General features: G+C 49.9%; 1 protein-coding gene across 1 annotated transcript in view; it reads left to right on the top strand.

Annotated features, from left to right (window-relative positions):
- The first annotated feature begins 2,739 nt into the window (after window positions 1-2,739).
- PTPRS (protein tyrosine phosphatase, receptor type S) overlaps window positions 2,740-13,095 on the top strand; it is a 179,752-nt gene continuing 169,396 nt past the window's right edge. Inside the window, exons 1-2 of the mRNA XM_015415315.1 lie at window positions 2,740-2,812; window positions 3,009-3,197. Of these exons, the coding sequence (XP_015270801.1) occupies window positions 2,740-2,812; window positions 3,009-3,197 (262 nt within the window). The remainder of the gene's footprint in view (window positions 2,813-3,008; window positions 3,198-13,095) is intronic.

Genomic DNA, 13,095 nt, shown 5'->3' with positions numbered 1-13,095 from the left:
GGATCGAGGCTCTCACTAAAATAAATAGAGACGAGACAGGCGGCGAACCCGTGACTGCCTAACCCATCTGGGCCCTGAAGAGAGACGGAAAGGGGTGTTAGAGAAAAAGGGGGTCACAGCAGGAAAGGAATGTACTAGATACATGCAGGGCTATTTTTGGGCAGGAACGCACAGGAACGGAGTTCCGGCTGGCTCCCGAGTTGGCCACACCCAGCAGGAACTCATTAGCATAATAGGCCACACCCAACAGCAGGAACCCATTAGGATTGGCTACATTAGGGGTGTGTGGCCTAACATGCAAAGGAGTTCCTGCTACAAAAAAGCCCTGGGTTTGGACAACAAACAAGGTGAACAGAATAAGAAGCAAAAGGTGGGTGTGGCTGGATGAGCACACTTCTGGTAACATGGGGTGTGTGGCCTAATATGCTAATGAGCTGTGTTGTCATGGGTGTGGCCTAATATGCTAATGAGTTTCTGCTGTTGGGTGTGGTCTATTATGCTAATGAGTTCCTGCTGGGCTTTTTCTACAAAAAAAGCCCTGGATACATGTGTGTGAATGCAGTTACATACGCTGAGACAGTTGGGGTTCCTGAGGAAAGGACTGATTGATTGTTTGATTGATTCATTTAACCATTTATATCCCACCTTTCCTCGTGGTTCATGGTGGCTTACAGTAGTAGCTAAAAAAACTGGTTAAAAACAAAAATAAAACAGAAACGGCAAATCTCTCCCCCTCTTAAAAGATGCCTGCCAACTCAGACTCCCTCCAAAGCCCGGGCAAACAGCAAGGCCTTGCAGCGCCTCCTGAAGGTCTCCAAGGAGGGCCCCCCCTCTCCTCTTAAGGGAGCCCATGCCACATAGCCGGAGCCACAATGGGAAAGGCCCCGGTTCTGGTGGATGACAGACAGGCCACCCTAAGCGGTGGGAGAGCCAAGAGATGGCTGCCCGATTACTATAGTGGGTGTACAGGGATATATGGAAGGAGACAGTCCTTCAGATTGTCAGGGGAGGAGGTGTTTGTCTCATACCCTTTCATTTTGCCCTTTCTCCAGGGAGCTCATGGTGACATAGAATCATAGAATCACAGAGTTGGAAGGGACCTCCAGGGTCATCTAGTCCAACTCCCTGCACAAGGCAGGAAATTCACAACTACCTCCCCCAGCACCCACCACCAGTTGACCTTCACAGCCACCCTGTGAGGTAGGTTAGGCTGAGAGAAAGTGACTGTTCCAAGGCTACCCAGTCAAGCCTCATGAGCCAGGTTTCCCTCTAAGCTGAGTTAGTGTGAGCTAGCTCACCGTTTTTTAGACTCCAGCTCACACATTTTTGTCTTGGCTCAGGAAGGAGGGCTCCAGAGCAAACTAATTTATGCAGTAGCCAAATCGCTCGCTCACAACTTTCATGCCAGTAGCTCACAAAGTAGAATGTTTGTTCACAAGACTCCACAGCTTAGAGGGAACATTGCTCATGACCAAGTAGGGATCTGAACTAAGACTCCCAAATTTCAGCCCAGCGCTTTAACTGGTATACGCTTTAAACTGGGTATGCACACCAGTACACACTACACTGTCATTGCCTCGGTGTTGTCAGGAGAGCCGTTCCAAGCCGAACGGGCAGTGAGAGACAGCTGTTTCTGTCAGCTGGAGAACTCGGACAGCTGGGAGTGAAGGAGCTGAAGGAGAAATGTGGAATTGGCTGCCAGAGGATGCCGTGCTGGCCACAAGAATAAACAGCTTGAAAAGGGGATGAGAGAGATTCATGGAGGATAAGTTTATCAGTGGCTGCTACCCATGGTGACTGAAGGGAACCTCCACATTCAGAGACACTAATCCTCTGAATCCCAGAGCCAGGAGGCAACATCAGAGGCCTCCATGCCCTGTTGTTGGCCCTCCAGAGGAACTGGTTACCCACTGTGTGAGACAGGATGCTGGACTAGAGGGACTACTGGTCTGAACCTGCAGGGCTCTTCATGTTCTTATGAAGGCCTCGGCCTCTATGACCTGTTATTGGCCCTCCAGAGGAACTGGTTGGCCACTGTGTGAGACAGGAGGCTGGACTAGATGGACCACTGGTCTGATCCAACAGGGCTCTTCTGATGTTCTTAGGAAGGCCTTAGCCTCTGTGCCCAGCTGTTGGCCCTCCAGAGGAACTGGTTGGCCGCTGTGTGAGACAGGAGGCTGGACTAGATGGACCACTGGTCTGATCCAACAGGGCTCTTCTGATGTTCTTAGGAAGGCCTTAGCCTCTGTGCCCAGCTGTTGGCCCTCCAGAGGAACTGGTTGGCCGCTGTGTGAGACAGGAGGCTGGACTAGATGGACCACTGGTATGATCCAGCAGGTCCTTTCTGATGTTCTTATGAAGGCCTCGGCCTCTATGACCTGTTCTTGGCCCTCCAGAGGAACTGGTTGGCCGCTGTGTGAGACAGGAGGCTGGACTAGTTGGACCACTGGTATGATCCAGCAGGTCCTTTCTGATGTTCTTATGAAGGCCTCGGCCTCTATGACCTGTTCTTGGCCCTCCAGAGGAACTGGTTGGCCGCTGTGTGAGACGGGATGCTGGGCTAGGTGGACCACTGGTCTGATCCAGCAGGTCCTTTCTGATGTTCTTAGGAAGACCTCAGCCTCTGTGCCCTGCTGTTGGCCCTCCAGAGGAACTGGTTGGCCGCTGTGTGAGACGGGAGGCTGGACTAGATGGACCACTGGTTTGATCCAACAGGGCTCTTCTGATGTTCTTATGAGTATGGGTCATGAGGCAGGGGGATATGTGGGGCAGGAAGATAAGGGAATGAGAGGATGTGGAGAGGCTGTGAAAGGTAAGAACAAGCGGTAGTGTATAGAAGCAGTAAATGTGCAGAACTGAGATGGGGGCAAGAACTGATCTGAACAGCAAAAGGGTTGATGGGGGGGAGTAGCAGGGCTCTAGGTGGAGGCGGTGGGCACAGAGGTTAAAAACCAGGCCAAGGGCAAGTTCATCTCCTGATCCTCTTTCCCCGGTTGTGTGGCCAACAGAGGACCAGCTCCCACCCGGCTTTCCAAACATCGACATGGGACCCCAGCTGAAGGTGGTGGAACGGACGAGGACGGCAACCATGCTGTGTGCGGCTAGCGGGAACCCGGACCCCGAGATCACGTGGTTTAAGGACTTTTTACCTGTCCACCCCAGTGCTAGCAATGGAAGGATAAAGCAGCTGAGATCAGGTAAGGCGGCGTCCCTCGGGGAGTCTGGTAGGATGCCTGCCATTTAGAGAAAGGTTTGCGGGTGTGGCTAATGAAGTACACCCATCTTGCGTGCCTCGCGGAGACTAACACTTCGTGCTCACTAGGTTCATTTTTACAAAGCAGTTTCTGCAGGCATCCAAGGACAGGAATGTTACCCCTTTTTTTAGCAGTTGGCAGTCCATGCAACTTTGGCAAAACCAATTACACCGCGCCCATTTCTTCAGCCTCACTGCTGGCGTGAGGCCTCTTTTGTGTGGCTTTCTGGCTGTTCTGAACATGAGGCTGATGCAACCGTGACAGAAAAGTCACGGCAGATGCTTTGCCCATGGGGAGAGCCCTGCCATCTCCCTGTTTTGTTAGTAACACAGCAGACGTACATTCTGTCAAGTCGTACTGCCGGCCTTTGCCCCGCAGTGTTTTAAAAAACGTGTTGGAAGATCTTTCCTTTGCTGTATTGTTTTGAATTTTTTAAAAACACAAAAAAGCTGTTAAAAAAACCCCTCCAGGGATTGGGGACTGGATGTGTTTTTTTGGTTGGTACACAGGCACTAGCCAATCAGTGCTGTGCTTGCCTAGACTGCAGAGCACTGCGCGGTTTCAGCGCCTGACCCTGGAAAGGGAGGGAAACTGCTTGTATTGGACCTGTTACCAGGTTCCTGTAAACTCTTTTCTTCCTTTGTCTGCCACCGTTATAGCTGACCTTACAGATCTAAGCCCACTCCAGGGACCATGGCTTGCCCATAGAAAACCCTGAGAACTGCATTGTACAGATTACCACCTGTGGAGTAACTAACTTTCCTGTCTGCACAGGCCCTCACTAAAGCTAGACTTGGGCCTGTCCTTCAGAAGTTATGGCTGTTGGATCCACTCTTTGCCTGGAGAAGTGGCAGAGGTGGGGGTCTTCTCATTATGTCCACATGTATCAAGAGCTCCACATGGAGCTGCGGTGGCTCAAGTGGTTAAGACGCTGAACTGCAGGCTGTGGAAGGTCAGTAGTTCAGCAGTTCAAGACCCGGGTGCTGCAAGACTCCCGTCTCTAGTTCCAGCTCCTGCCAACCTAGCAGTTCAAAAGCAAGAAATTGCAAGTAGATAAATAGGTACCACTTCGGTGGGAAGGTAACAGCGTTCCGTGCGCCTTGGTGTTTAGTCACGCCGACCACATGACCACGGAAACGTCTTCGGACAGCGCTGGCTCTTCGACTTGGAAACGGAGATGAGCACCGCAACCCTAGAGTCGGATTCGACTGGCTTTCGAGCAAGGGAACCTTTACCTTTACCTTTATCAAGAGCTCAGCAGCCTCACACACATTCTCCTGCGACGTGTGGCCTCTGTGTTGTCTTTACAAGAGCAACATTAGTCCTTTGCAGGTTTGGCACATGCAAATGAAGCGCCAGGTCTTCCAGGATTCTGGTGCGCATGACCTGAAGCCGTGCGCACGCGTGCACAATACACAGGCCGCCCCTTTTCAGGCAGCATGGCAACTGCATGTATTGGAAGAATCCGTGCGCGGTTGGCGGGCTCCTGGGAGGCATAAGACCTGGGAAGGGCCCCCTGGGACTCCGTGATCCAGTCAAGCCTGTGGGAGAAACGTGGGTCTCATTTCTGTTTCCGCAACATAAATGCTGTGTCTGGTTCAGAAGACCAGGAAAGGACCAGGTGGCATTTGGGGTCTGGGTGTTAATAAATGAGGAGCAAACATACCTGAGAAGGGAATCCAGTTAGGGCTCTTTTTGTAGCAGGAATTCCTTCGCATATTAGGCCACACACCCCTGATGTAGCCAATCCTCCAAGAGTTTACAGTAATCCCTGTAAGAAGAGCTCTGTAAGCTCATGGAGGATTGGCTACATTAGGGGTGTGTGGCCTAATATGCAAAGGAGCTCCTGCTACCAAAAGAGCCACAACATTGGAGTCCAGTGGCACCTTTAAAACCAACAAAGTTTAATACTGGGTATAAGCATGCACACTTATTTGGAGACATACTTCTTCAGATACATCTCTGTCAGAGGGTATGCATCTGAAGAAATGTGCGGGCACGTGAAAGCTTATACTCGGAAACAATGCTCCCTCTAAGCTGTGGAGTCTTGTGAGCAAAAATCCTACTTTTTGAGCTACTGGCATTAAAGCTGTGAGCAAGTAATTTGGCTGCTGCATCAATACGTTTGCTCTGGAGCCCTCCTTCCTGAGCTAAGACAGAAATGTGTGAGCCGGAGGCTAAAAAACTGTGAGCTAGCTCCCACTAACTCAGCTTAGAGGGAACACTGCCCAGCAGTAAACTCCGTTGGTCTCAAAGGTGCCACTGGACTCAAACTGTGTTCTGTTGCTTCAAACCAGCACGGCTACCCACCTGAATCTGTTTACAGAATTGGAGCAATATTTTACCGTGCACTATTCCTGCCCACCCCTCCTAGGGATTTCTTGGAACTGGTTTCAGATGGGGGGGGTTCCTCTCCCCCCCCCCTTTGAGTCCAAGCACTGTGATCCTTCCAAAGCCAGCAGAACTGCATCTTATCAGAGGGTGCAACTCACACCAAAGATGGGGATCTTCTCAGACTTTAGACTATGCTGGAGAGGTTAGAGGTTTGGAGGGCAGGATACAGCCCCAGTCCTCAGAGCAGATGCTCTTCAGCATCCATCTGTCTCTTCATCTGTTTTTTTAGTTATTGTTTCGATCTGGTGTGATCTCACTTCACTGTCTCTTGCTTTTTGGTCACCGTTTGTGCTTCCTGTCCCTGTTAATTGTTTCTGTTCCTTGTCGGTGTACGTCTCTCTTGTGTAAGCCGTGTGTTTGTGTGTATGCTCCTAACTCTTATTCGAACCCCTGAAGTGACTGTGATTTTTATCGTGGCTGCCGTCTCATTTCAAGAAACGTATAGCCATTTAATAGCACCAAGTCGGTTTGTCCTGTGAAATCTGCATAAACCCGCGTACGAGAAAACCGAATGGTTCTAACGAGGAGGAAAGGGTACCGTTTCTCTATTTTTAGCATCTGTCCCAGAAGACGTTTTCATAGAAACATCCCCTCTGGTGTGCGAGAAAGCCTCTACGGAACTGAAGTCGTGTTAGCGGAGAAATCCCCTCCCGTGAAAACTGCCTCTTCTGCCTTGCATGGAAAACAATACCTCCTGCTTGCTGATGAATTGAGGTCATCCTTTAAAAAAAAAAATCAGTCATTTATAATTAGTCCGTTAATAAAGGTTGGAAGTCTTTTTTTGTTTCTAACAACTGGGAGGGAATTATACGTATCTTTTAGTCAGTGCTCCAAATGTAAGTTGTCAGTTTGCCGGGAGCATCCCTGCCAAGATACAATTCTACCCAAGTAACTACTCCGTGTCCAGTGAGACCTGGTCGGGCACACGGGGATCTTTCCCGTAGCGGTCAGCACCTTACGCAAAGGAAGAAACGTTTTGTGAACGTGCTTATTTTATGGTAATTTTGCAGGTCCCTCCATTTCCCTGCGTAGCTTGTTCTGGATTTTGTGTTCCTCGTCAGAGGTGGGGCCCAAAGGCCTGGAGCGCCGCCCCAAACCACCGTTCCTCCTGCTGGGATGCCTGTACCCTTTCAAGCGTGGCTTTGCTATCCTAAGGACCAGAGCCTTGCTTTTTGTTTTCAAAGGAGAGCTGAGATCTTCAGGGACCCCACTTGCTGAATTCTGGCCTCCCCACAGCCCTGGGCTGTAACGGGGGAAGGGTGAATGGTTGCAGCAGTTGGACCAAGTGCCCTGCTGTGTATTCAGCACTTATTGCTCACTGACCGGCTCGTGGGAACTGTCCTGTTGGCGAAATCGGCCACGGCCCTTCAGGGTTCAGCCTGGGTGAAAGGATTTTTAAGAAAGCCACAGAGAGGCGGCCCCTCTGCAGGAAAGACCCCTTTAGAAGTCACTCCAAGGGCAGGGGACGCCCCCACCATTGACAGCCTCCACTTTTTGGGAAGCGTGACAACCTCCTAATTGGCCACCCGCTCGCGCTCCCTGGCAGGAAACTCCGGGAGCTCCTTTGCTGGTGGCTAAAGGCAATTCAGTTCTCATTTCTCGCCTCTTCTCTCTTCCTTGGCCGTTTGTGCGTGGGATTTGACCAAGGCCGGCTGCTTGGATAAAGCCGTTTTTCAATCAGGGCCGACCCACTTTCTGGGGCTGTTTGGGAGTTGCGTTTTAATCCTGGCCTGGAGCCCCCCAAAAGCCAGTTATGCAAAGCCCACTTTCATGGGAACAAATCGTGTTGAACTTTAGAGTAAATGAGATTGCCCTGAAGTGGTGGATCATTTTGGGCGTGAGATAGCAGAAATTGAGAGAGGATCACCTCGAAATGGGGCGTGAACCATATGGAAGCATTAGCCCATCTAGATTAGCATCCTCTGTCATGGAAGGGGCCAACCAGATGCCTCCGGACAGCCTCTTTGCAGGGCACAGAGGCCAAAGCCTCCCCCCGTTACTGCCGCTGATGTGCCTAGGTACACTGCCTCTAACTGTGGAGGTTCCATTTAGTCATTATGACTGGCCAGCCATTGAAGGGACCGGTCTTCCATGCAAGCTGCCTTGAACCACGGGGAAAGGTGGGATATAACTGTTTTAATAAATAGCTCTAGCTTAGTCCCCTTTTTAAAGCCAGTCAAACTGGTGGCCATCCTGTGGCAGTGAGTTCCGCAGGTTAATTACTCTTCACGCAAAGAAGTGCTTCCAGAATCTACTGCCCAGCAACTTCACTGGATCCCCCAACCACCAACACCAGCAACAGAGATACGGGAGATGAGGAGGAAAGCTACTGTATAGTAATGGAAATTGTGTTTTTGTGAAATAGGAAGAGGGCTTCAACGGAATTTATCTGTCCAGCCCAGGGTTGGCCCTCCAAGATCTCAGGCAGAGAAAGGGCTGTCCCGCCTCCTCTACCTTGATTCCCTTTTTACTGGAGGTGCCGGGGACTGATCCTGACATCTTGTGCATGCTGAGGACAGCTTCTCTGTGCCTCAGCTTCCCTCTGTCAGGGTTCAGATTCTGCCACCTCAGAGACATTTGGTCGTGAACAGCTTGACCAGTGTCAGCAGGGGCAGATTAACCATGAAGCAGACTAAGCACATGCTTAGGGCACCAGGGCCAAAGGGGACACCACAAAGTTAGGACAAGTTAGGATTCCAGTAGCCCTCAAAGCTGGAGGGGGTGTGTGATCTCACTGTCACAGAGAAAGAGAGAGGGACAAGGGGCCTCCTCAGAGACTCCTGAGTAAACTCGGCACTCATGGGATAAGAGGGTGGGTTCTCTTATGGATTAAAAATTGGTTAAATGACAGGAAGTAAAAAGTAGGAATCAATGGGTAGTCCTCACGATGGAGGGAGGCAGGGCTATTTTGGGGCAGGAACGCACAGGAACGGAGTTCCGGCTGGCTCCTGAGTTGGCCACACCCAGCAGGAACTCATTAGCATAATAGGCCACACCCAACAGCAGAAACTCATTAGGATTGGCTACAGTAGGCGTGTGTGGCCTAACATGCAAAGGAGTCCCTGCTACAAAAAAGGCCCTGGGTTTTGACAACAAACAAGGTAAACAGAATAAGAAGCAAAAGGTGGGTGTGGCACTTTTGGCAACACGGGGCTGCGGCCTAATATGCTAATGAGCTGTGGTGGCAGGGTGTGGCCTAATATGCGAATAAGTTTCAGCTGTTGGGTGTGGCCTGTTATGCTAATGAGTTCCTGCTGGGCTTTTTCTACAAAAAAAACCCTGGAGGGAGGTAAGCAGTCGGGTCCCTCAAGGGTTGGTATTGGGGCCGGTACTATTTCACTTATTCATCGGCGATCTGGAACAAGGGCTGAGTAGCGTAGCGGCCAAGTTTGCAGAGGACACAGAATTATTCAGGAGGGTGAAAACCGAGGCTGACTGTGAAGAGCTCCGAGAGGATTTCCACAAACTGGGTGAGGGGGCGACAACGTGGCAAATGAAGTTCAGTGTTGGTTAGCGTAAGGTGATGCACACTTGAGACAAAATAATAATAATCATAATAATCCCAGCCTTAGGGATTATTAGGAAAGTAAATTGTTAGGAATGATTAGGAAAATAAAACAGCTGGTATTACCATGGCCCTGTATAGATTTATGGCGCGGCCTCGTTTGGAATTCTGTGGACAGTTCCGGACACCGTATCTCAAAAAGGACGTTGCAGAGCTGGGGAAAGTACAGAGGCAGGCAACCAAGATGATGAAAAGGTTGGAGCACCTTCCCTACGAGGAAAGGCTGGAGAGGCTGTGGGACTTCTCAGTTGAGAAGAGAGACAACTAAGGGGGAAGACCTGATCGAGGTTTAACAAATTATGCATGGGATGACAGAGAAATGTTTCTCCCTCTCCCAAAATACTAGAACTCAAGCGCCTATGAAGCCGATGGGCAGCAGGTTCAGGGAGGACAAAAGGAAAGACGACTTCACACAGGGAGTGATTAAAATGTGGAATTCCCGGCTAGAGGATGTTGTGATGGCCAGAGGAATAAACAGCTTGAAAGGGGGATTAGACAGATAAATGGAGGATAAGTTTATCAATGGCTAACTAGGCATGGTGACTGAGGGGAACCTCCACATTCAGAGACACTCAACTTCTGAGTCCCAGAGCCAGGAGGCAACATGAGGCGAAGGCCTTGGTCTCTGTGCCCTTTTGTTGGCCGTCCAGAGGAACTGGTTGGCCCCTGAGTGAGACAGGATGCTGGACTAGATGGACCACTGGCCTGATCGACCAGGGCTGTTTTTAGGTTCTGATCAGGGGAAGGCCTCAGACTCTCTGCTCTGTTGTTGGCCCTCCAGAGGAACTGGTTGGCCCCTGTGTGAGACAGGATGCTGGACTAGAGGGACCACTGGTCTGATCCAGCAGGGCTCTTCTGGTGTTCTTATGAGGGCCTCAGCCTCTGTGCCCTCTTGTTGGCCATCTAGAGGAACTGGTTGGTCACTGTGTGAGACAGGATGTTGCCGACAGGTAGCAGGTTCAGGAAGGACAAAAGGAAAGACGACTTCACACAGGGAGTGATTAAAATGTGGAATTCGCGGCCAGAGGATGTTGTGATGGCCACAGGAATAAACCGCTTGAAAAGGGGATTAGACAGATAAATGGAGAATAAGTCTATCAATGGCTAACTAGCCATGGTGACTGAGGGGAACCTCCACATTCAGAGGGAAGGCCTCAGCCTCTCTGCCCTGTTGTTAGCCCTCTAGAGGGACTGGTTGGCCATTGTGTGAGACAGGATGCTGGAGTAGATGGACCCTCACTGGTCTGATCCAGCAGGACTCTTCTGATGTTCTTATGAAGGCCTTGGCCTCTCTGCCCTGTTGTTGGCCCTCCAGAGGGACTGGTTGGCCATTGTGTGAGACGTGATGCTGGACTAGATGGACCCTCCCTGGTCTGATCCAGCAGGGCTGTTCTTGTGTTCTTATGAAGGCCTGGGCCTCTCTGCCCTGTTGTTGGCCGTCCAGAGGAACTGGCTGGCCACTGTGGGACACGATGCTGGACTAGATGGACCCTCACTGGTCTGATCCAGCCGGGCTCTCTTCTCATGTTCTTATGACAATGCAATCCTATTCAGAGTTACCCCACTCTAAATCCATTCAGTGGGCTTAGGCTTACCTAGCTTTGTATAGGATTGCACTTTGAATGTTTGTCTCTTTTGGGGTGGAGTTTCTTTTCCTTTTAATGATCACACGACAGGGACCATTGGAAAATGCAGCATTTCACCCAGTTGTGGCAATACCACCTGTCCCGCTTCTCCTCCCATTGGGTGCCATTTTGGAAGAACAAAGCTGTGCTTTTCACTTTCCATCTGACTGTCCCGCAACATGTGCAGCTTTGGTGTGGGGAACAGCCCTTTGTGAGCTTACAAACAGGCACATTCCCTTCACAGAAGTGTGTTTAGATCATGGAGGGGAAATGAAACAGGAAGGGGGGGGTGCAGGCTTAAAATCCTGCTGGTTTGGGTGATGCTTCTCAAATAACCATGAGCAAATGCCCTCAAAGACGTCCAAAAATGTCACAGTCAGTTGTTCTGTGAACAGAAAAGAGAGAGGGTGAGAGAGAGAGAGAGCACTGTTTGAACTTCAAAAGGAAGGTATCTCACTCTGTGCCACAGGCTCTGAAGATTTGCCATTTGCACACAAGCTGAAATAAGAACCCACAAAGATGTTGCACAGCTGGATTTTATTTTATTTTTTCATATCTTAACCTGGCAATCCCCAGACTTCCGACCATGGCGCCTTCCAATCAGCCGCCTCTTTGGGATGGTTAATTCTGCTGGCTCTGAGTCAGATGTGATTGTACCACTAGTTCATTTGGAACACAGAGGTGCAGGAGCATTTCCTACCTTCATAGGAGTTGCCTATTGCATCTCTGTTTGAGTCAGTGCTCTGGGCTCACATCCCTTTGACCTCTGCTCAGGGCAGGGAATTCTGCCCCATCTCTGTCATTTGGCCACGGTCATGTTGTTCAGTTGTTGCAGATTATGAAACTTGGCAGAGTAAACTCTGCTTTGGAAGGGGGGCTGCCTGTTGCATCTCTGCATAACCCTCTGCACTCAGATCAGCAGCTCATGCAGAAACACAGGTTGGTCTGTGAGTGGGTAACTCCTCATTTTACACTTTACCAAGCAATCTGTTTTGGGTGTCATCTTTCATTGTGACCTCTGATTTTGATGGGAAAAAATTATTTTGGCTGTCTGAATCTGGAGGTGGGGACTGCCTCACCTACATTTGGGTCTTGTTTTTAATATGATGTCTTTGTCTGTGTACTGTGTTTGCTTTTAATTTTCTTAAAGTAACTGGCTTATAACATCCCTCTTCTATTTATTTTTTCCCTGTTTTCTTTTTGTTTTTTAACACTCAGATACCTTTGGTAAGTGTGGATTCCACTTAAATAAGTCAATTCCTTCAAACATAAAATATTAACTCTCCGCCTGCTGGTGCCCCTGTGTGTCCCCCCCCCCTTTCCACTAATTCCCTCTTAACAGCTTTTTTCCGACAGGCATGGCGCTCATTCTTTCTACTAACTCGGTAGGGGTATTCCACCTGTTCTAATGGATTTAACCACAGGGTATTGCAGGTTACCAAAATAAGAACTGCAGTCAGAATTCCACAACAACCACTATTGCACCTGGCAAAGGAGTTTAAAAAATAAATTACAAAGCTTCCTAACATTGGATTGATTGTATCATTAAAAAATTGTTTTAAAAAAATGTTTTGCAGGAATTCATCCTGCAATCCCACCAATTGCAAAACAAAACAAACCTTGATACCCTAAATTTGGAGCGCGAACTCAGTCGGATCTTGGAATTTCACATCTAAGAGGGACTTGTTAGAAACTGGATTGGAGTAAGATTTCAGCTGGTGTGGGTGAGGCAGAGGTTGTCTTCCTGATGGATGTGGAAAGGAGGGAGTCTCTGAGGCTCCAGGGTCCAGAACAATGTTCCCTCTAAGCTGAGTTAGTGTGAACTAGCTCCCAGTTTTTTAGCCTCCGGCTCACCCATTTTTGTCTTCGCTCAGGAAGGGATGGCTCCAGAGCAGACTAGTTTATGCCGTCACCAAATGGCTCACTCACAACTTTAATGCCAGGAGCTCACAAAGTAGGATTTCTGCTCACCAGAGTCCACAGCTTAGAGGGAGCACGGGTCCAGAACTTGGGTTGCTGCCCCGACTGCGTTACAGCAGGTGCGGGGTGGGAGGGAGACAGTTGGGAGAGCCTTTCTTGATGCCCTGGAAGAAGGTGAAGACCTGAGGGCTCAACCCTGAGAGTTTCAGAGAGCCAGTTTGGTGTAGGGTTACCAAATGTGCCCGGGGGGCGGGTAACCCCCCGCTTCGGAGCCCCCGATCCCCACCCTGGCGAGATCGGGGTCCGGGGGGAATCCCGCCCCCGAAGCTGCGTCACC

Source organism: Gekko japonicus, unplaced genomic scaffold, assembly GCF_001447785.1.
Source record: "Gekko japonicus isolate JY-2015 unplaced genomic scaffold, Gekko_japonicus_V1.1 scaffold578, whole genome shotgun sequence".
NCBI classification, from domain to species: domain Eukaryota; kingdom Metazoa; phylum Chordata; class Lepidosauria; order Squamata; family Gekkonidae; genus Gekko; species Gekko japonicus.
This window is presented reverse-complemented; position numbering and strand designations above follow the sequence as displayed.